The 24972-nt window shown below is 37.8% G+C and overlaps 1 protein-coding gene across 4 annotated transcripts in view; it reads right to left on the minus strand.

The window, feature by feature from the left end:
* Positions 1-14768, minus strand: part of LOC150076271 (uncharacterized) — a 695145-nt gene extending 680377 nt beyond the window's left edge. For all 4 annotated transcript variants that reach the window (XM_090388135.1, XM_090388136.1, XM_090388134.1 and 1 more), the window contains exon 1: positions 14571-14768. In XM_090388135.1, the coding sequence (XP_090244261.1) occupies positions 14571-14627 (57 nt within the window). In that variant the 5' untranslated portion in view covers positions 14628-14768. The remainder of the gene's footprint in view (positions 1-14570) is intronic.
* Between the last annotated feature and the right edge of the window lie 10204 nt (positions 14769-24972).

Below are 24972 nucleotides of genomic sequence, written 5' to 3' on the forward strand. Positions count from 1 at the left end.
AGCAAAACTACCGCCTAAGACACATGCAATAACAGACATAATATACTGACATCTTATGGGCAAAATGATTGATGCTAAGACAATGTCTAGCTGTAGTGAATTGTTGTTGGGTTTTAGGCGCACTAACTTAGGCATACTGCACCGTATATAATGTCTTAAATTGCGTGTATTCTGTGGTCGCTTTGCTGTTTTGCAAATCGATCACAGAAAACCCCCGATTTTCCGGGGGGGATAAACCATGCTACTAACTCAAACTTTGGCGACTAAGGCTCCGTGTATATTTTCTGTAAATTGCGTGTGTTCTGGGTTCGATTTTCTGTTTGCTGGAAGAAAATCGAGTTTCCGGGAGAGAAAACCATGCTACCCTCGCCTGAAATGAGATCGACTAACTCAGTCACGTTGTGAAAAAGGCCCAGAGAAATTCCTCCCGTCATCGACAGGACTCGAACTCGGTACTTTTCCACCCGGTGTGGGGAAGATAGTATCAACTGTGCTACCCACGAGGGCACTTTTAAGAAGGACCTGGTCTTAAGAAGGAAAGGGGTGCAGAGGAGAGCAACAAGGTTAGTTTGGAAGGAGGGGGAAACAAAAGGATATGCTTACAAAAAAAAAAAAAAAAAAAACTACTTCGGTTCTGTGACTACAGTCTCTACAAACTGATATTAACTAAAGTGTATAAATCGTTAAAACGATTGAATAAATTAAAATACAGGCGGGGACATAAATTTAAATTGGAAAAGGATGGTTGCAGAACAGGTGTAAGGAAATTCACATTCGGCCAAAGAGTATTCGATTGTTGGATTAAATTTCCACAAAATGTTGTGGCAGGTAGTTTGGATAAATTTAAACCAGATTTGGCCAAATTATTGGATGGAATGAGGAAAATTCAGTCAGTTTTTTTTTTTTTTTTTGACAGACTGCTAGGATAGCACACGGTGTTTTATCTATGATGTACTAGAACTTTTCTATAAAATAAATCGATAGCACAGTTGGTATAATCACCGCCCTTCCCACACTTAGTGAAAAGGCCAGGGTTAAAATCAAGTCAGTGACTTTTCAAAACGTGGCTCAGTTAGTCGCTCTCAGGCGAGGGTTTCGTGTTTTTTTTTTTTTTTTTTTTGTTTTGTTTTTAAACCGGAAACTAGCACTTCTCATCCCGCAAATAGCAAATCGACCGAAGAATACTCGCAATTTACAGACATAGTATACTGATGCCTCCTAGCCATAGTTGCTTTGGTGTTTAAAACATACACACGCACGCTTAGGAATACTATAAAATAAATTTTGCTTTGTCCATACTGTCCTAGTATGAACCACGCGAGCAGCACCGTGGTTATAAACACTACATCTACACCGTGCAGAAAAGATCTTGGGTCCAAATTCATATTGTGGGGGTGGGGTTTTTATGATGAAATAATCTATCTCTATTTATCCCTGGCTGGGTCGCCAATTGTGGGGGTGGCGTTTCTACTTATATATATATTTATATTAGTTTTTATTTTGTTATTTATATTTATTATTCCCCACTTTGCATCTGACTTGTTATCTCACAGAAGAATTCCGGTTCTGAGGGAGTTTCTATATTAGAGCACTCCTCCTTTGGGCTTTGCTGTGTGTTCAGAAATGACCAAACACTATTTGCATTAAGTAAATTACAATCAGTTTATTATACATACTTACAAATAAAAGATAAGACAAATCATTACACATTATTCACTTCATATATAGGTACAGGGCATGGATCACGTTCCTGGTCATTAGGCTCTCCCATCCATCATCTTCTTCTTACTATAGGCCCACTAACATCTCGTACAATCAGTTTAATTTAACTCTTTCTTAATTACAATTGACATTTATTATTTATTTATTTATATCTTCCTTTTTCATACCTATCTAGCACAATCCTACATTCTTCTTCATGGTTGATACAATTCTTCTTCTGGAATTTAATGTCCACTTTACAAACTATTCTATTCTATTCTCTCCCCAGCACTTTAAAGTTACATGTTAATGAAATGTACGTGGGATTATTTATTTCTTCATTCCCTCAGGTAAACTTCAGCATATAGCGACTGACTTCTCTACTTCAGTAACATTATATAAATAACATACAACTGTAACTGCTCTATAGGCTAACCCGTCCAAAATTATTACTTTTACTCCATTTATTAATTAGTAAATAAATCATAACTGTAAACCATCCTTCATTAACTATTTCTATGATATTTCCTTACTTATCTATACCTTAACTTAACTCTTTACTGTATGCTTCCCCAAATCTCACTTAATATTTATCTATCTTCCCTGCAGTCCTTTGCAATTACATAGAGGTAAATTCGTTGTTTAACCACTTACTTCTGGGGATTTGGATCTTACCGCTGATACAACGTGTGGCCTGTGACTTTCTGCTCTGCATCGGGTCCTCCATTGGTTTGGGAACGTTCATCTGGAATGCGCTAAACTCTGCCAGGGACACTTTTCGCTTTGCCGATCATCCTGGTCTCGTATCCTTCTTTGCTGTGCCGGATCATTCAGTAGGGGTCGCTTCCCATCGCTTTATTTCCACAGGACGGTACGGTGTCCTTCTCGCTGTCCTCCTTTCAAATATATCTCTCGGTGGACGCTTTCGGACTTCTGTGATTCGTCTCGAGAAAGTTCCCCTTTCTGTAACTCATCTATACTTCATTAAACTTATCAGAATTTAGTGAACTCACCATAACTGGTTCTACTGGTGGGTCGCTTCCGGGGACTGTTTCCTGGGCCTATCTTTCCAAAAAATCACTCTCGAAGAAAACTTTATCATCTTCCGAAAAACTTTATTATCTCCAAAAAAACTTTATCACATCTCGAAAAATCATCTCCGAAAAACTTCATCACATATCTAAAACATCTTATCACCTTCTCACCCCCTCTTCTTTTTTTTCTCACCTCGTTTTGCACGCACTCTTCCCCTTTTATTTCCCAAATTTTAGTAACGCCCATCCTTTCCTCGACCAATCATTTCTATCTGACCATCATCGTCCCCTTCCGGTGTAGAGATAACTTCCGTTTCTAGAGAATTCTCGAATATTCTGGAAATGACCAGAATTTTCTGGAGCTCGGTACCCATCCGGAAAACATCTGCGTCCATTTTCTTGATTCGTCTCGCCTTATTTTAAAATGACCACACCTGCTCTGTTTGCAGTAAACAAGAGCGCCCCCGCTGGTACCCCTATTGTCATCTCTGGACCAAACCGTCCCTTGCCATTCTATCAGTTGACCCCCCACTGTTCCGTCTTGCTATCTTCGCTTGCTGTTTCCGGTGTGGGCACTGATCGTATATCTGTTTCTAATGTTTTTCTTCAAGGTATATTTGCTTGTACATTAAATTTAACCTTCTCTTAAATTAATTCCATTAGCGCGAGACCCATTATCTTAAACAATATTAGTGACTTTAAGTGTTTTCTTTTGTGGTTTACAATATCACTATCTAGCGTTCTTTCTTAAATTATATTTAAATTTAACTTGTAAGACTTTGTGTCTTACAATATGACATGGGGAACTTTTATGGACTTTTTTTCAACCGTTGCCAAGCTGGTTGGTCTCCGTCGAGTGCAGCATGGCTTCTTTTCTTCGAAAACTCGGGGTTTTTCGTACAGTAAATAAGCAAACCCATCAAAGAACTAACGCAATTTACAGATATAATATACTGCAGTATGTATAGATGTGTAATACTTGCTCGATTGGCTTAAAATTGAAACCGTTTATCCTTGTAGGGACAAAAGTAATTTCTTCGTTATACTTGATAAAAACATTCGTTAGGCCACTTCTTGAGTATTGTGTACAGGTCTGGAATCCCCATTTCAGAAAGTATATGTATCTGCTGGAAAAGGTGCATCAGAAGGCAACAAGGCTACGTATTAATATTAAAAAAGCATTCATAATACATATATAAAGAGAGAGAAACTTCAATTGTGTCCGAGAGCAGATTATTCCCTAGAAGTCTTGGCTGAAGTATTTAAGGCATATAAGGATTAATTGTGGTTGCATTTTACTTTCGAAAGCCGTACAAACAAGAGGATATGACCTTCAATTAAGGAAATCCAGTTGTAGATGAGTGTAAGAAAATTCTCTTTTAGCCAAATAACTACTGACTGTTGGAATAAACCATCATCTAATCTTGTAGAACTAGAAGGCCTGCATAAATTTAAGGAGGGGTCGAATAGACCTGTATGAATACAAGTGACTAAGGGCGATGCCTTAAAGTCTCCTGTGTCAGCCGACTTCTAAATAATAACATATTATTACAATCAAACATTGTTTTCCCTTTACAATTTCAAAATCAGTAATTATATTCGACAGAAATAACTGAAAGATCAACCAACCTTTCTCGTGTTGTTGTAGAACGCAAGCAACATGTGTCGGTTACTTTAAATTAAGCTAAGTTGGTTAGTAGGAGAACGCAGTTTCCCACTAATATCAGGAGCTGGTATAGTCAACAAAGTGGTCAACGCGGAGGTGCATCAATACACGCATTTGAGTTGACCGTGGTTCAACTCAAATGCGTGTTCCACTGACTTATACAATTGTGCTAGATTAAAAAGAGAACATTTATTTATTATTTAATATTCTTAGTATAATCGAAATATCAGAAGATAATAACAATGGAAATTGTTCTAACTGCACAGCAAAGCATTAATGCATCAGTTAACTTTGCCATCGAGTCGGACTATTAAAAGAAATCAGATTTTTCCATAAGCGATTTACGACAAACAGAATGAAACGAGAGATTATGAGCAAATTGGAGAACGCAAGAATTTCATTTTCAGTTCCTCAATTCTCGAGTTATGCACCATGTATTAACTTTTGGAATAATGAAAAAAAAATTACATGAAATCATGAGAGATCGGAGCTGCTGCCTCTATGAATCTAACCCCCCCCTCCCTTCCACTGTGACTTTACTGAGTGCACATTTTGCTTCTCCTTTGTTTTATGATAAAATTATCAGTTCTTATTTTATTATATAATATTACCTGTATGAGAAGTTATTTTAACTAGTAAGTGCAAATCAATTGATAAAACTGGAAAGAGGCAGATATTAAAGCATGTTCAGCAATTTCTCTAGTGCAAAAATAAGCTACTGTATGTTTTCTGTCTCGCTAACAATTACAATAATTCTGAGAGATCGTCTAGTTTTCTATCACATCTAAGCTAATCCTGCAGTAAAAAATGCAAATTTTTAACAGAAAACTGATCTGACATTTCTAGCAAGCGAATTTATCTACTCATTAGAAATATGATGCTAATCATCCAACACGATATGCGTACTGTTCAGACACACATATCTTGTCAATTATTTCTGCACAGGCTCAGTGTTTATTTTGTGTGTGTTGGTTTTTATGTGTAAACAGTGTACCTATATAATTTGTATCTGTCAACTGATAAATTAAGCCGAATCTTTTCAGAACTGGTAAGGGAATCTGTTTCAAAGAATTTACTCCAGGATGTAAAGTTTTGTGCCGTAACTTTTCCACAACGTGATTTCTGTAGTATAATTTGAATTCTTTCGCCACATGCTTACATATCAGAAATGGAACAATCTCATCCGTGTGGGAGTTGAAGATAAACATGGCAATTTGTTAAAATACCCATTCAAATGAAAGCGGCGTCATCTGAAAATCACGCTTGATGCAGGGTGTTAGTATTGTTTTCAAAGAGCTCAGAAGAATCTTCGTTGGCAGACAAAGAAACGTAATTTTTTCCATTTGTATCCAATAGATGACTAAGATGTATTGTGTAGAAACGCTGTTAAGTCTGATTGATCGGTGTTCTTTACAGTGAGGCAGATGAAATGAGATGAGACTGTTATGAAAGAGGCCAACCTTAAAAGCGGACTCCTCAATAACACAGTCTGACCTTCTATCATGTTCTCAAGCGTGCTTTCTCAGAAGTGCATTTTAATGGGTGCCCAACATGCCCTTTCTGCTAAGTGAGCATACTTTCAATCTTCTATTGATTAAGGGCAAAACAGACTTCAGCTGCTGTTCTGCCTTTTTATTTCGCTTTCTTTACACAGCCACCCACACAACAGATTTCTACTCAGATAATGCTTTTTTTCAAAGCATTTTCTCCCCAACGACAGCTGTTGATTCAATGATAACAATTTTTACGATAAATTTCCCATCTCATTTTAGCATTATTAACGTTCTCGTTTCTTTTCCTAAATTCTAATATAACAAAGTTCTTCAATATAGTTTTGGAAGGACGTTACGTAGTGATTTTCCACATAATTATACTTTTAGTAATGACCACTCTCATACCACGTGAATATTAAGATAGTTTATTCAGTTAATAACTAAATTCCTATACATTAAGGTGACCTTTCAGAACCGTGCCGCAATACTCATCATCAGACCATATATTCACTGTAGTCAGCCCCCTGCTGTGCATGCACGTAAGGATCGAGACACCCGGAAAGCAGGGAGCTGACAACGGCCAATATATGGTCTGATAATGGCTACCAACAAAGTTCACCTTAACGTATAAGGATTTTGTTATTTACTGAATAAACTATCTTAATATTTACATGGCATAAGAGTGGTCATTACTAAAAGCATAATTCTATGAAAATTCTTCAAAATTTACTAGGTCATTCGAATTTTTAATTTGTTGTGAGCATTACATTCTTCGATGCATAATCCCAATTCCTTTATAAGCCTAAGCTATATGGTCCTCTGCACCTTCTTGCCAAACGAGGTTCTTATCTCTGGAATACTGGATTTTAAAATGGCTAAATACGATCGCCGATCTAACACCTATAATCTCAATTTTTTTTCTAGTCACCAATCTTAATAAGCTTCCTTGGAGGTATCACATCATCTCTAGGAAATTTGTTACCTTCTCTCAGCTTCTATCCGGAAAACTGAACTCCCCTGATATCTGGGATATCATCGCCAGACCGTCAAATCGAAATAGATGCCAGACCAAAACTCAACCCCATGCAGATCAAAGCTGCGTACCATGTCCTCGGACAATATGATTCCACTTAACTCCATCGAAATATTTAATAGGTTATCCATAAACGTTGAGAAGCTGTGCAATGACAAAACCTACAGATCTTCCACTCTTGCAGATATGTATGCCCTCGTCATGCTCTAGGTGAGTGCCGCTCTATCCACGCTTTGTTGTATCTTTATATGTTGTATCTGTAAAATCAATCAACTTCACTAGCTAAATTACATTAGATATTACATTAATTACTAGTCATTAGATATTACACAATAATAATAAAAACAATAACAGGTAAAGAAACAATGCCATGCAGGAGAAAAAGTTTTAAATAATAATAAGATGGCTTCCAATGCATGGCTAACGAGCGGGTGGCTTCCGCAAAACCAAGTAGTCAACATCAGGAACTACATCACCAAGGACCCCGGAGCGACAGATGACACATGTCTACGATGCCACCTGACCCCAGAAACAATCCAGCATATCACTACGGTAAACAGGGTTATCACCCAGACGGAGTAAACTCATAGACATGACCAGCTAGTCAGGATAATACAACTCACACACTGTTCTGGGATCACGCCATAATAACGGACAAAACGACCCAGCACAACAGACCAGACATAACCCTCATCGACAAGAAATTATGTTATTTTTGGGTTTTAGGAGCCTTAGTGACTAAAGCCATATTGCTCCGTATATACTGTTTATAAATTGCGTGTGTTCTGTGGTCGATTTTCTGTTTGCTAGACGAAAAACCCGAGTTTCCGGGATAAAAAACTATGCTACCCTTGCCTGCGACCGATTGACTCAGCCACGTTGTGAAAAAGGCCACAACGTGGGACTGAGTCCATCTTCTCGTCATCGACGGGACTCGAACCAAGGTCTTTTTCACCCAGTGTCGTGAGGGCGACGATTCTACCAACTGTACTACCCACGAGGGCGGACAAGAAGGAAATGGCTTATCGACATAACAATGTCAAACACTAGCAACCTCCACAAAACCTACGACGACAAGATCAGGAAGTATACACACCTAAGACAGAAATTCAAAGAATGTGGCATATAGAATAGGTAATAACCAACCCAATTACCGTGTCAACCACCGTCATGGTGCAAAGAGCCTCCATAAGAACCTAACAGCAATAGGCTTCACTTACAGTAACAAAAAGTAACAATAATAATAGTAACCGAACGCAACTAACCAACCCACCGCACTTGGAGTAGTACTCGTCACGGGTCGGAAAAATCCCATAAAGGATAATTTTTTTATAAATTAGTCAACAATTAGTTATAATGAATCAGTTAAGATCTTCGAATTCCAGAAGATCTTAACTCAATTGACTAACCTTACACCGAGTTAGGTGGTAGGGTAGTCATAAGCAATCCTCTGAGATCTTCTTAACTGAATGGGTGAGGACAGTGAGCTGTTGGAGTGGTTGTGATGAAAACTCTTGCAGCCATTTAGAATTAGGGACAGGCAGGGCTATTTTTAAAAATATAGATATGGCTGCTTACATTTTGTATGCTCTTACTGCAAGTCATATTGTTATCCATGGCTCATTAAACATCTAATGTGCAAACCTTTTCGTTTTTTGGTTATTTCTGAGTTTCCCGAAGCGTTGTTGGACGTCCACATTGTTCGTCTTCCAGATCCTCACGATCATCCTGATATCTTGCAAATTAGTGGTAAACATTGTTGCCACACGCTTGTATTACCAATTCGTAAGTTTCAGTCGTACATTTTCTCAACTAGAAACAAAGTTTAATGTTAGCTCTTTGTTCCATCATTTAACACAGTGCTAATACATTTAACAACAGAACAGCTCTAACACGATTCTATTGCGTCCCAACGACTTATCTACATGACTGCTTCCCTTGTAGAGAAAAATAGTTAGGCAGATTAGCTACCAAAGAGTGCTGCATCACTGAGTCCATTGCAACGCATGCAATGGACTCAGTCCCACAACTTAACTGCTAAACCTTGTAGCATAAGATTTTCATAAAATCGAGTCAGTACTAATCACTGATCATCATTATTCACTAAAACTTAATTTCTCTTCTATTGGGTTGATCGCACGGATCTTACTGTCTACACAACACACAAATGTTTAATGGAATCAATTCTTACGGGTGGATGTCTTTCCTGTCCTCAACTCATTACTCACCTTTTATGACATCCAAAGGTCGGTAGTCAAAGTCTAACCACAGGGGTTTACTAATCAACCTAACTTAATCTAATTTTTAGAGATCTGAAATTTTCACTAATATCGAAATGTAAAAATTCTTACATGGATACTGAAATAACACCGAAATACGAACACACGTCAGTGGAACACTGGCGTCAATGCCACAAAGGTGTGGCGGGGGCCGACTACGTTATTGAATGCAGACACAATCCAACCTTTTCCACCAACGAAAAAAACTGCAGCGAGTATAGTTCTCCATTCCTCCTGCAGAAGTGATCAGCTGAGCTACAGATGTAGGAAAAGTGTGAGTATCACTCGATGTTCCAATTTATCCCACAGGCGTGTCATAGGATAAAAATCGGAACTCTCCGCCGGCCATTCCAGCTTTTGTACAAAGTATTTTATAAAAGTTTTGCTTTGCGGGCTCCAGGGTTTCTCCTATCAGCTTTTGTACATTCACAACCATCTTTGAATGGCACTGGCGGTATGACATGGAGCATTATTCTGTTGAAATGGGGCTGCACCAAATAACCGCCACATTGTAGGGATCTTGTTGTTTGGTTTTTAGGAGCATTAGCAACTAAGGCCACATTGCTCGGGGATATGCGGTGGTCATTCCCTGACCTTTCCGCATCCTCCGTATTTGGTGGTGGCGGGCGCGAACCCCGGTCTAATCAAGAAGCGTGTGCTACGAACTGCTGCTCCTTCCCACCTGACTACGGAGGCGCCTATTGTAGGGAGCATGGAATTGTCCAAAATGTTAAGACAAGTCTAGACGGAAACTACAAGACCGTGCGTCTTTAGTTATGGATGATTAACTTTCATGGGCTCATGAACATAAATTAAAAAAGGGAAGAAAACAGTCATGATGTTATTCAAGGGGAAATTAGATGTGGAGAGACCTCCTAGGATATTTGTTGAGGGAAAGTTAATCCCCATGGTGGATACTACAAAACATCTGAGTGTCATTATTGATAATAAGCTTTCTTTTTCGCAACATTTGAAGTATCTTGGTGAAAAGGTTAAAAAATTTCCTCATCAATTTTACGAATAACTAGAACTCAGTGGGGGTTAAGGAAGAAAGCAGTAGTGCTTTACTATAAGACGGTATTTCTTCCAATTATTGCTTATGGAGTTAATAATTGGTTCTCTAGGGTTTTGACAGTTAAATTTAAACAAAAATTAATATCGATACAAAGGAAAATGTTACTCTCTCTGTTTAAAGTTTGTAGAACTGTATCGAATAATGCTCTCCAGTTTTGTCTTGGTGCAGGCCCTTGGACTTATATTGTATACAGGACCTTTTGTTACTTTCTGAGAAAGGATTGTCCGCTGACACTCATGGGTATAACTTCTAATATTAACATTGAACATAAAAAGGCTAAAAAGTTGATAATAGATGAATTAGTGAGCGTTTGGCAGGAAAGATGGAATAACAGTGATACAGGAATAGTTATTCGATTATTTTATACCTGATGTTAAATTTGTTAGTGCTAAAAAAAAAATAACAGGATGGTTTTTCCCTGAAATGGAAACATTTTATTAAGGGCCACGGCTCGTTTAATTCTAAATTAAAATTTAATTTAGTATTAGATCCTTTATGTTACTGTTCTAGTGAGGAATCATGGAATCATATTTTATGAGTGTTATTTATGAAGAATTTAGGAACAAGTTAAGGACTGCCATTTCAGATTTACAGGATGGCAATGAGCAACTGTATTTATCTTCTAGATAAACTTTAATGCTATGCGGGAATTTGCTAAAACTGTTTTCTAAGCGTAGACAAATGTCTATGGTTTTAATGAATGCATAGAGACAATGTACATATTTATTTTATTTTTTTTTTTTTGCAGGCACTCTCAGTAGGATTTTTTTCCCTTTGAGTACGGGGTGATTTTATTTATTTAATTACATATTTTTTATTTATTATTTTATATGTATATATATATTTTTTTTATATATATTATTTTTATTTATTTTTATAAATATAAAAATAAATAAAAATATTTATATAAAAATAAATAATATAAAAATATATATTATTTTTATTTATTTTTTATCATTATATCAGTTTTGGAGTGGGATCCACTGATATTGCACTACATCTGGTGTGTGCAGTGTTTTGTGCTCAATGCATTGACAGTGAAGTAGACCCAGGCCTGGATCCTCGTGCAGAGGATGGGCACCAGGAAGCAGACTCCTTGGTGGCGAAATGGCCTGTTTTTTTTTTTACATTCGTACTACACACTTTTTCACTCACACTGCAGGCCCACTCGTAGAGGTTCTACTTGAATACAGAGAATACTGATAGAGATGGACGTTAGTCCAAGTGCCACCTTAGACATATACATAATGTAAAGGCAGGCGCCTACAGAAACTTTTTTTTTTTTTTCCTACAGAAACAGTTTTTTTTTTCTGTAGGGAAAACCATACAACCGTCCCCGATATAAACTAACTGAACTGGATAATAATTAAATCAAGTAATAATTGAATAAAAGTAAGCAGTGGTTCTTACTACTGCTCACTTTTAATTCATTTATTTTCTGGTCTTATTTTTAATAGATCACACTGCACAGAAATCTTTACCTAGACGGTCTCAAAACCCAAGCAAACAGGCATAGGTGATGACATGTCGCTTCTATTAATGCTACATGAGTACATAGGAGGCTTTCATTATGTAACAGAACCATACCTTGTTGTCTGTTTAGTACTGACTGCAAATTGGTTTCTCTGTAAATAGCACCTCAATATAGAAAGTTTGCTATAAGAAATTGCCAATTTTTAAAGTTTACTTTTCGAGAACTCGAAATGTAAACCACCCAAAATCATCCAAAGTAAATCCGAAAACATAAATCCCGACGAATTATGTTAAATTCCGTCTCATGAAGAATATGAATAAATTCTTGGGTTTTAAAAGGATACGAATAGCTTATGAATTCGGGTTTTTCTAACACTAAGCACGTACCTTTAATTCAAGCTTAATTTTATAAGTGGACCTTAAAATTTTACAGGTTTGTAATAAAAATGTTTTTTTATTAAATCTTTTATTCTTGTATATCTTGCACCCACTCCGCCTCCACAGGAAGTTTCCCTTGACCAGTTCAGAAACACTGTTATACCCCTCGAGTAATGCATAAATGTGACAGTACTGTAAAAGATTAATAGTGGCATATAGATGCCAGCGTTGAATAATAGTAGTTGCTTGTATTCGAATTTGTTCCGATGATTGATTTTTTTTTTTTTTTAATCTGGTGTCCCCAGTCTTTGTAGCTTAATGTATTATATTCTTATAGTTGGTCAAAACTGTCGCTACATTCAGCCATCTAAATATGGGGACAAATATGCCAATTATTGGTTTGCTTGGTGGCGTCGAACGATTTGAAAACAAACCGTCTGCTATTACCATTGTTACTTTTTTTTTTTTATACGCATCGACTAATAAGCGCATGCGCATCTCCAGGAATATGTCTACTATGATTTTAAATAATGTCTTGTATTATATCAAGTATATGCAGAACCTTTCTTAAATTTTTATTAGTTTCATAACGGCACATCAATTATAACAAACTGGCGTTCGTACAGACCGAGTCATAAGTTGTAATTTGGGTGATAAATTGATCTAGATATTCTCGCTGGCAATGTCACCTCGTGATAATGTTGCACTTTAATTATATGATTATTAATACTATTATAATAGCGTTCTAATTATTAAAGCTTAGCATTCTAATATGTCGAATTCCAGCATCTACGGCTGTGATCTGCCCATGAATAATATCTGCTGCTAAGTAGCTGTGGTATTTATTTTATCAATCAGTTGACCTGCAGTTTGAAATCGGCTTTCATGGTTGTTCATGATGCTAAATGATAGCTCATTCCAAATTGTGCATTAATTACAAGAATCCATTAATCTTTATAAAATGAGGTTTTTTTTTATAATATACAATTTATAATTAAATATTATTTCCTAACTTTAAAACTGTGTTAATATATTTTTTCATAATAAATTATATGAAATGTCAGCAATTCGATGCAGAAATTGTGAGCAAAATTTTTAATAAATTATTGAATAATTGTAGTAATTTATTTATAAATTTTATAATTATCACAAAATTATTACTTTTGAACTCAACAATCCAAAATTGCACTGGTCATTAAAATCATTAATAAAGATAACATTCAGTGGAATGATGTACAGTCTTTCAAAATGGGCTTCAGTGCAGAACAAGCGTGACTCCAAAAATTCATATGTTTTTTTTTTTTTTTTTTTGTTTTGTCAGCGTGCATTTTGATTATTCTAATTTTGCAGTTTAATTTTAAAAACTTTCATGCCGATTCGCAGAATTTAAACTAATTATTTTAAATGCAGTTTGTGTACACAGTTATCAAAAATATCTGCGATTCAAAGGAAAAAAAAAAAAAAAAAACACCTATCATAAAATTGCCGGAAGTTCTTAAAAGTATTTAAATATAAAGTGGAATTAAAACTAAATGCCGGTAGTGCAACCCTTATATACAGTGTGTGTGTTGTTACGGAATTTGTTTATTTAGAAATGTCTAGAACTATCAACTAATATTCCTAAGCAGCTTCAAGGTCTTCATACAAATTTCTTAACCTGCATGGCGATTTTTAAGCGCCCAGATGCAAACAAGGAACTGCTTCCCCTCCCTACTACATGAAAGGTCCTCTCAATACTATATTCGTTTTTCCGACGCCCCACTATACTAATAGGGGCTATTGATATTATTCAATTTGCCGCCCCTGAAAGCTGGCGCCTGGATGCGGTTACTACCGGACCTCCATCTTAACTCCACTCTTCGCTTTTAGCATTCAATATTATATATTTCGTTTCATTTATCAACAAAAAACAGTTTACATTTCTCTTGCTTCCAAAGTTGTGTTATCTCATTACCTTTTTTCGACATCAAAAGTTCCGCAAAATACTGTTGTTATCGTTAAAAGAGTCTGCAAGGTAATTGCAGTATTTTATACTTTTACATAAATTAAATTCATAGTTAAATATATTCATCAAGGCTTTTGAGTAAATAAGCATAAAAATATCCACGATTGAACACATTAAGCGTAAATAAATACTGCATATTTACTATATATGTATGCAGATTTCATGAAAATTAAGTATTTAATTGAGCGCAAATGAGCTGTCTAGCATGTTAAACTCTTAACCGAAGAAACCTCCTATATTTTAATTATGTTTGGATCAGTAACTGATATATGAAGTAAAACAATAGCCCTGTGTAATAATTCTTTAAAAAAGCACTGATAAGTAACTTAAGCCTAAACTGATTCACATATAAGAACTTCGGTCTGCAGTGAATGCATAGTTAACTATGAACTTAAGCCTAGAGCAGACAGCTTAGATGCCGTTTGCAGCTTACCTTTTCATCCGTAGGCACCGGACAAACACGGCACAAATTTATAAATGAGTTAATCATGAGCAGGCCTTAGTAGTTTTCCCCACACCACCCTAAACTAGCCTCTGAAAATGAAATCGAACCTCGCCAAACACCTGAATCAGAATCTCCCCTGTCTATGCCGGTAAATCCCACATCTGCTAGTCTTCGTCTGCTAGTCTTCCTCTAAACGATACAAGCGCTCCCTAGCGGTTAAATATTGAGTACGTAAATCAAAGAGCTGTACACGTTCTCCAACGAGAAAACCTGCATTGCCGCAATGCCCTTCCCCTATGCTTCTACACATACTGGAAAGGGCTGTACTGCAGAGATAAAAGAGCTTAAAAAGAAAAAAAAGCTATAATTATCACCAAATAATTTTAATAGTGTCAGTGCATTTACATTTCAGTAGTTAACCTGGCCAGAGAAAAATTTATTGGATGTTTAACTTTTAAATGGTTTGACAGATTTCAGAATAAAAAATTACAATAAGATAGAGAGAGTGTGAGGGAGAGCGAGATAGATATGCGCTATCACGTGCTGAATGCTGCGACAGTGTGACGTCACGAGTTTGCAAACCACACCTAAGTTTTGGTTTAGAATGATCCTTAATCGGGTGCAAGTTCACTCACACCTGACTTAAAGATCAAGGAGCTAAAGACAGAAATCAATAGTAATTTTCGGGTTTTCTCGCTAGGGGCTGGTCAGTGACATCAGCCGTTGTTACGACCAGCTCTTGCTGGCGGAGTAGTGCGATAAAACGGTGATATTGGGTAGGATGTTTCGCATAGCAGAAGTGAAAGTCTTTCAGTGAACATTTGATAATATAAACCATCGCTACGTCTTCTTGAATAATAATTTAAGATCAGGATGTTTCTAATAATTTTTTATAAAATTCGGTTGAAGACAAAAGTATTAACTTAGACACAAGCCGATTAACTTAGAAGGCAGAAAAGGAGCCTAGGGGTTAATGAACTATGTAAACTTATATGCCGTTATTCTTTCAAGACTTCTTTTTCATCTTTGGTGATTATTAATTTTTTAGCTATTAAACAGCTGTGTTCTAAGGGTCTAACTTGACTTATTAACATTTACTGACAGAGATCTCTTTCACTTTGGGAAATTAACTGGTTTAGAAAACCAGTTAATTTCCCAAAGTGAAATTAACTGGTTGATGATATTATGCAGCATCGATCAATTCACAACTCTAAGGGATACGTGCTTATATTCTCTGGGAAATTGATCTTCAATTGGTGTATAAAACTGTAGTATGCAAAGATTAATCTATCCAACGCCTCTTATTTATTATATTCACCAGTATTAACTTTAAAAAACGAATAACAAGGCGAAAAAGCTCCTAAAGTACAATTTAGAAACTAATAAATTGTCATGCAAAGCTGTTATTTGTGGCTTATGTTCCAACACATAGTCACACCAAAAAGTTTGACGTGTGTGTGTGTTGGAGGAGAGAGGAGATTTTACGTTAGAAAACCTATCTCTCTCTCTCTCTCTCTCTTTGACAAAAGGAACAGACACGGCTTCCTAAGGTAAAAATTTCTTTTTAAATTACTTTATCCAGCGTACTGCACGAAATAAACTAAAAGGCAATGCCTAAAATGCAAAGAGGAACAAGTTCTCTTTCCCTTCCGACGCCCATGTTGGCCACTGTTATGTGGGTTCCTTTTTAATAAATTAATTAAAACCACTGTAATATTCCATTGGGTTGCCTATTAGATATATTATTTTCAAATTTTATTACAACTTATAAAATGGAAATATTTAGGCGACTGTGTTTTTCTCATGAACCAAAAGTACAAATGGAAGACAAGTGATATGTCTCATACACTGGTGTGCAAAACTTAAGGACCAGTCAGGTTCTCACCTGTAGCTTCTCATAGGAGTGGCCTGGATATGGGAAAAGAATACCAAGGGAACCTAGGGAGGTACGTACAGAAATGATGAAGGAAACAACGGAAACAGAACGATACAGAGGGACTTTATTCAAAAATGGCAACATGGCACTCTCTGCCATGATACAGATGTACACTACCAAAGATGGAACAAAGAGAAGAGATGGTCCTCAGTAGGAGATATGGCCACCCCCTAATGTCGATGCAGGTTTTGCACCGCCTGTCCATACTTAGAACAATGTTGTTCATAAGTTTTTGGGGTAAAATCGTTCATTCCTCTGTCAGCGCCATCTTCAGCTGGTGAAGATTTTCTAGTGGGTGTGGACGTGCCGCTAGGCGTCTCCCCAGAGCGTCCCATATGTGTTCTATGGGATTTAGATCGGTGAAACAGGAAGGCAAACCCATACGAACAATGTCCTCATTTTCCAAAAGCATATCAACAGCTGCAGTGCGATGGGGTGTGACGTTATCATCCATAAACAAGAACTTGGAGCCAACGGCACCTCGGACCAGACGTACATGGGGAAGGATTACCCCATGCGTGCACCGGATACAGTACCGCCTTCCAGTATCTTTAGTTGTGTACGTCCATCCAAGATAACGCCTCCCCAGACGAGAACACCTCGACCGCCATATCAATCCCTTTCAGTGATGTTTGCAGGGTGATACCGTGTGCCAACCTCTCGCCAGATTAGCTGACGTCCAGAATCGCTACTGACAAAATCTACTCTCATCAGTAAAGAGTACCTTACCCCATTGCGCTGCTATCCAGTCCTTGTGTTCGATGCACCACTGTAAACGGTGTCTCCGATGGGCAGGTGTTAAAGGGACACAGCGTACTGGCCGTCGGGTAAACACTCCACCTTTGTGGAGTCGCCTGGCCACAGTAAACCGCGATATCCTGCGTCCTGTGCTCCTGGTTTGCAATGGATCCAGCTGTCTGGTGTCGGTTCCTCTTGGCCTGTAGGAGTATACAGCGGTCATCACTGGGCGTTGTTTTTCGTGGACGACCACCATTGGTCCTTCGAACAACTGTACTTGTCGTTCTAGAGGCCAACCACGCACGTGAGATGATGCTATGGGCGATACCGAACTCTGCAGCCACACTCCGGCACTTCAACTTTCCTCGAGCTTACCAATTATTCGACCCCGGGTAAAGTCACCCAGATGTTGTCTACTGGCCATTTCGTTGTCTGTAGCACTGTATGAAACCAATCGAACGTCTGTAACAATCGTGCTCACCCACCATTCGGTAATTTGCACATAATTGCTGAACTGCTGCTTTTATCTGTTTATGTGAGCCCTCTCATTACGATTCAATTCTTGCATGTGCACCAGCTTTCTACTGAACGGCCACAGTTATGCAAATTACCACAGGCTGTTTCGTTTGATTTTGTGGTTGTTTTTTTTTCCTTGTTAGTTGTTGGCGCATCAGCTTCTATGGCTATAATGAACCTCCCAAAGTTTTTGCATTTTACTGTGATCCAAGCCCGAGGCGGGAATCGAACCCGCCACCTTTGGGTTGCCAGGCAGGCACTTTACCTACCTACCTGGCTAGCCCGGTCGGCTTTGTGGTTGTAACCTTTAGAAACAAAACTAGTGTTGGTCTTTAAGTTTTGCCCATCAATGTATTTTATACATTGAATAGCCACTTTATTGGGTATATCAACCCATTTCGTGAAATGGTGCGCTCCTTCAGTAACAGAGCATCACTTGTTCATGCAATATAAAGCCTGTGGTCGGATAAGTTAGGCTTGTGTGTGTCAGCGGTACCAGTGGTCTCCCACAAAATAAGTTAGGATGCTGTATGTGTCCAGTTTAGTGCGAAAACGGGCAAGATGAAATATTTAAATGCCTTTGAATGTAGCATAGTAGTCGCCAGAATCAACGGAAAATATCTCGGAAAATGCAACCCTGTTGGAATTTTCACGTACAACTCTCTTCCCTCAAGTGTTATCAATATTGGTCCAAAAATCAAATAATGTCTAGCCAACTGCGATCGGAAATAGCTCGTTGATACGAAAGGCCCAGAGAGAGAGAGAGAGAGAGAGAGAGAGAGAGAGAGAGAGAGAGAGAGAGACTGACAAGATTTGCGCAGGGTAACAGAGAGAGGCTACAGTGAGCCAAACAAAAACCCAGTACAATAGAGCGAACACAAGTACGGAACCCGACGACTGAAATGGTTCCACTCGTCAGCAAAAACAAGGTTTCGTTATAATGGGCTGAGGAACACTAACATTGGACAGTGGAGAAGTAAAAACACGTCGTGCGGTCAGATCAATCCGGGTTCCTGCTGTTTTATGCTGATGGGAGGACAAGAATATGGCATGGCGAAACAGCATAAATCCATGGACCTCTTACCAGTTCACAGTGAGTGCAAGCTGGAGGAGGCGATGTAATGGCATGGGAGGATTTTTCCACGTACATTGAACTCTTCAATAACAATGCAGCAACATTTGGATGCTGCGGGTTAGGTTATACGGAAATTGTCTCCAGCTAGGCGTATCCCTTCATGATTGCAGTGTATTCATCTACGAATGGGTTCTTCTAACAGGATAATGCATCATGTCACAATTGTACAGAATCGGTTCTAGGGACATGAGTGAATTCAGCCTGTTGCGGTGGCCTCGCCAGTCACTAAATCTCAATCCAACTGAGCACCTGCAGGATGAGGTGGAACGAGCTCTTCAGAGTAGAGATAGGCAATATTTTCAAAAAAATTGTGTGAAGCAACTGAGTAAACATGGACCGGCATCTTGCGATACTTCGTTAAGTCCAAGCCATAAAGAACCAAGGTTGTTCTGAAAGCTAAAGGGGCACATACTCTTTAGACGGATGCCTAATAAAGTGGCCACTTAGTATATACTTTTTTCAAGGAAAGTTAATTTTTATTCAGCTTGGTTTATATGGTATCAGTCATAATGATAAACTGCAGTAAAAAATCCATCATATTACTGATCATATGTATAAAAATGCCGCTAACCATTAAATCTAATAATTTCCCTTTTGTCGTCTAAAATCTAATAAATTGCCTTTTGTCGTCTAAAATTGTTGTCACTCGTGCCAACATTTTTTTTTTCTAAACAAGTGCTGCCTTTGAACAAATCTCAAATCCATTGTACCGTGGAAATTTGTTACATCTCGGACAGTATCCCCAAAACCAGCTCCTATACTCAAACTCTATACAAAAAAAGTACAGGGCAGTCACGTTAATTAACGGCCCATCATTTGCAAGCTCTCTCCATTCTCTATCACACAAATGTTCAGTTTCCTGCTGTAATATCTCTCCCCCTCTCTCTCTCTCTCTCTCTCTCTCTCTCTCTCTCTCTCTCTCTCTCTCTCTCTCTCTCTCTCTCTAATCGAATTCGAACAAGTGTCTTAACTAGTCAACATCCAATCATCGATCAACTCGAACCTCAACTGAACTAACCTCTCTTTCTCTACTTCTGTTCTTCGGAACAACATTCCCTTACATGCTTTTTACTGAAAATTATAATCTAGAGAATTAAGTCCAATGTCAACTTTCAATCCATACACAATACTATAGGTTCTAATACTGTTTCCGTTTAGGTGCATTTTTCCCCTGGTTAGACTACTATTTTAAATCTCCTTATCCTAATATTTGCTCATTTCGTGTCACTTAAATTATTATTGTAGGGACGAATGCCATTATTTCCTATTCTACTATAATTTTTAAAAAAATGCTCCACGGGTGATCAGGTTAAGAACAAAACATATCAAAAATGATTTACATCAAAATCTCCGGCTTCATTTTCTGCCTAAACTAAAATTCGCAAGTATAACTTGCTTACAAAATTGTAAACAAATTAATAATAAACCCAAACTTCATTTTGAAAAGTCCAAGAGTAGGAAAGATGCCTTTGTCCAAACGGTAGTTGATCTTTCGGGTCTCTTGACAAGTCCATTACCTGCAACTTCCATCCACTTATATACTTCCACCTCTGTTACATCTTTGTGGTATTTATTTCATCTTCATCTAAAAATAAAGCTAATTTATTAGCATCTCAATTTACTACTCCTATTGATCTTGATGATCATCGCTTATCTCATTAAATGTTTACCATAGTTTTACGAAAAGAAAAGATCACAAGAACTCTGAATACTCTCGATGCCAATTTTTGCCCATATCCAGGAAATTTCGAAACTCATGTGATTTGCGCCTTTGGTCTTAGTGGGTTTGTCAGAAACCAAGAACTTCTCAGTACTATTCAGCCTAAGTCGTTACTGTTTGCCTCAAACATCAAAAATGTAAACTCATTTTGCTAACTGCAGTAATTTCTAAACTGCGAACCGCAACCTCCTAATAGGGTGTGTTCCACTCTTATGTTGGGTGGGAGCATAAACGAATGTTCGAGTAAACAAATTCATAAAGTTTAGAAATTACATAGCTTACTATGTGATTGCACATACAATAGCTTTCTTCATGACCATATTAACCTCATTTTAATGAGAAATTCCTGTCTTTTTGCCTATTCTGTAATATTTCTTATATGTTACACTTCATGTACACTGAGGTAAAAAGAAAGTGAATCGCCCCTTAAAATTGTAATTGTCGTCCGAATAACGTAAGTATATGGCAATATTTCTTTCAGATTGCATCAGATAAGATTGGCAAGCGTAGGTGATGACGTAATATTGCATCAGCTGTTACTTTCAGCTAAATAAGCATGCTTTGCAAGAGTTGCAGTCATTCCTTGCTTGTGTCAGGATGGCGGAGTTACGTGCAGTTGATGCCACGAAGAAGAGTGCTATTGTTGCTTTACATGAAGGATGTTCTTCCCGTCATATTGCTTATAGAGTGTCTTGTAATCAGTCCACAGTAAGTAGATTTCTTTCCAAACTCAAGAATACTGGTTCTGCTGAAGGCAAAAAGGAACCGGACGCAAACGAGTCTCTACGCCAAAACAGAACCGCGTTTTGAAGCGCTTATGCCTTAAAAACCGTAAAGCTTCGTCTGAGCTGAAAAGAGAACGGGAAGAACATACAGGAGGGGTAGCAAGTGCAATAAGTCAGAAGACGCCTCTTCAAAAATAGACTTGTAGCCCGTCGTCCAAGAAGAAGCCCCTCTTCACACAAAAAATGAAAAAGCCCGATTAATTTGGTGTAAGGAGCATGTCAAATGGGCCCCCGGGCAGTGGAAGTCAGTTATTTTCTCGAATGAGAAGAAATTCAACCTGCATGACTCTGATGGGAGACAAACGATTCGCCGTAGACGTGGTGAAGAATACCATCCAGACTGTATGGTGTCTACAGTGAAATTCCCTACCAGCCAAATGACATGGGGGTGCATTTCGTATCGCGGAGTAGGTCACCTGCAGTTTATAAACATTTCCGTAAATGCCAATGGATACCTGGCTATATTGGAAGGCAAATTGCTGCCAACCATTAGAGACCATTTCAATCTGCCAAGTAACCGCATCTTTCAGGACGACTCTACTCCTTGTCATCGGGCGAAAAGTACAAGTAGGCACTTCTATAATTACTTTAGCTTCATTTCTGCATTATAGGTTCAAAGTAATGTGTTTACATTTGCTACAGGGGGAAAAATGGTTGGAATAACTTAGCTCGCCAGGAAACAGCCCGGACCTGAATCCTATAGAGAACTGTTGGCATCGTGTGGAATCTGCAGTTGTCAGAAAGAAACCAAAGACCCTTCGTGAACTTCAGGAAGCCATAATTCGTGTTTGGAACCATGAACTATCAGTTGATTATCTTCAGAAATTGATCTTGTCAATGCCTCGACGGTGTGCTGCTGTCATCAGGGTCACAGGCGGTTCAACTAAATATTAGTTTGCACCTGGTGAACTTTTCATTTTGTTTTCCATTTAAAATGATAAACTGAAGCAAACTGAGGGGCTTCTGATAACATTTCAGCCGTAATTGTCGTGTTTACCAAACCGTTGTATTAAGTTTTCAAATGCTCATTTTGGAATATTTTGAAGCACCTGTCAAATATTGCATAGCTTTGCCTTAACTATTAATAAATATCTTTTGTTTATATTTCTATTTGTGATGCTAGTCATTAATGTAACATACTATAGCGAAAAGGTTAGAAATGTAAAATTCCTAGGTGATGCATTTTCTTTGAACACCAGTGTAATTTTCGAAAAACGAAGTCCTTAATTTGTTTATTGTACTGTTGTCGTTAATCAATTTGAACTTGTGTTGCTCTGTATTAAATTACTAGGGATGTTCAGAAAGATACACAAGGATACTGTATCAGAACACATCTGTGATTATAACAAATGTGTTCAGACTAATGTTGAAGAACGTGGTCTTTCAGAGCGTGATTCATTTTTCTGATAAATAAATCCAGAATGGAATGCAGTGCACCACCAAAAACTTGTTTCCTGTTCGTAATATATTCCCTCATGCACAACAATAAACTTCTAATGAATTTGAGTTGGTGTATTGCCTTTTGCATGCAGAAAAAGAATCGCACTTCCCACCTCTATATTTATGCAACTGTCCGGCTGGTTGCCATTTTAGTTTAGATGGCACATCGCTATGTCTGCGCAAATACAGACAGCGCTCTTCTCACTTTTCAAACAACTCTTCGTATCCCTTCAACAACTGCCGTTAAAATGCCTCCGTTCTGAAAATTTATCGCATTTTGCCTATTTCTGCTCTACCTTTGAAATATTATTCGTACAGCAGTAGCGGGGAGGGACCAAGCACTTAAAATTTAAAACTCTTACGAGCTTCTTTTAGATGTTTGCGGAGAAGAGACGGGTACAAAAATCGAAGTTATGCCTCTGCTTACAAATGCATAACCTCTTATTAAAATAAAAAAATAAATAAAATAAAAAAATGCTCATATCCGGAACGAAGATCAGAGGTGTTTACAAAACAGGCTCTATGAGAACATTACGTATTTTGGAGTGTCATGTGGAACGAGTAAATCCGTTTAAGCTTGATTACTCGAATATGGTCGTATGAAGTTGTCTACTGTACATAGACTTCACTGTGTATTTACACAGCATTAAATTGGTTATAAACTTACTGTACATAAACCTTGATATTTTCAAGAAACGCACGCACGCATACATACACAAACACACACACACTATATAGGATTTTGGAAGTCTGGGGCCGCTGGCGCACATATTTTTCGAGGCCCTTTTCTAATGTTTGCCATACTCACAGGTTCGTAGAATATTTTATTTTAGTATGAATGAATGAAAAAACGGCAGCGAGAAATAAATACATTTAAACATAATAAACGAAAAACAAATACAGTAATTACAGTAGATGTAATTCAATTAAAAGTCAAAAAGAATTCTTATAACGATGCGTTTTCTGGAGGCTCTGCGATGCACTGTTCCAAGCAGGAACTGCACTCCAGTAAATCTGGCCTGCACCTCTCTCTCTCTATGTAAAACTGCTCACTTCCCAGCGGTTTTATGAAAACGACTGTATTATGCAATTTAATGTGTTGTTGTAGAGATTTAACTTAGGCCATATTGCACTGTATATAATACAGTCTATAAACTGCTTGTGTTTTGTGGTCTGTTTGCTGGACGAAAAACCAAGTTTTCGAGAGAAAAAAAACCATGCTACCCTCGCCTGAGACGGACTAATTCAGCCCCGTTGTCGGGGGGAACCATAAAAATTCCTTGCAACTTGACGAGATTCGAATTCATGTCGAAAAATTCAGTATGGGGAGAACAGTGATAATACCAACTGTGCTACCTATGAGAGCAGTGTAATCTATGGTAAGTGCCAAAACAACTGAGGCTATGACGGTTCAAAATACTGTGTCTGTAAATCTGCGTGTATTCTGTATTCGATTTGCCTATTTACTGATCGGAGTTTCCGGGGGGGGAAAACTGCTAACCTCGCTTGAGACTGACTAACTCAGTCACGTTGTGAAAAAGGTCTACAAAAATTCATTGCGCCACTGACGCGATTCAAATCAGGTATTTTCTACCCGGTGTAAGGAGGACAGCTTTATATTAAATGTGCTGCCCGTGAGGGCACTATAATCCCTAATCCTCCCTAATGCAATAAAGATCATCACAAATTCAACGACAAAATTGAATAATTCCTATACGGAAAATTTTATGGTAATGGATAGCAATATCCCACCATTACATAAATCAGATATAAAAACTCAGTCTTGAAATATTTTAAATAGTATTTTTCTGTTTCAAAAAAGCTTGTATTGTTATAAGACTTTCTATCATCACATATTCCCAATGTAAAGAGTGTACTGATTTCAAATTAAAATGCTGCATTACTAGTTGAATTTGAGTCTCTGAAGAAACGGAACCTTGCGCTATTAGATTTAAAGACCATCTTTAAAGCAACAATCAGAGTCATGGATGCATACATACCTTTAAGAAAATATAGCACACGTTTTCCAAGATGGATGAATACAGTTGACTAGTCAAATGGAGCAGAAAAAGATGGCATGGGGCAATTGGTGTTTCTGAACTGTAACCACATCTTATTGT

Source organism: Mastigoproctus giganteus, chromosome 13, assembly GCF_048544385.1.
Source record: "Mastigoproctus giganteus isolate SK-2022 chromosome 13, ASM4854438v1, whole genome shotgun sequence".
In the NCBI taxonomy this organism is placed as follows: Eukaryota; Metazoa; Arthropoda; class Arachnida; order Uropygi; family Thelyphonidae; genus Mastigoproctus; species Mastigoproctus giganteus.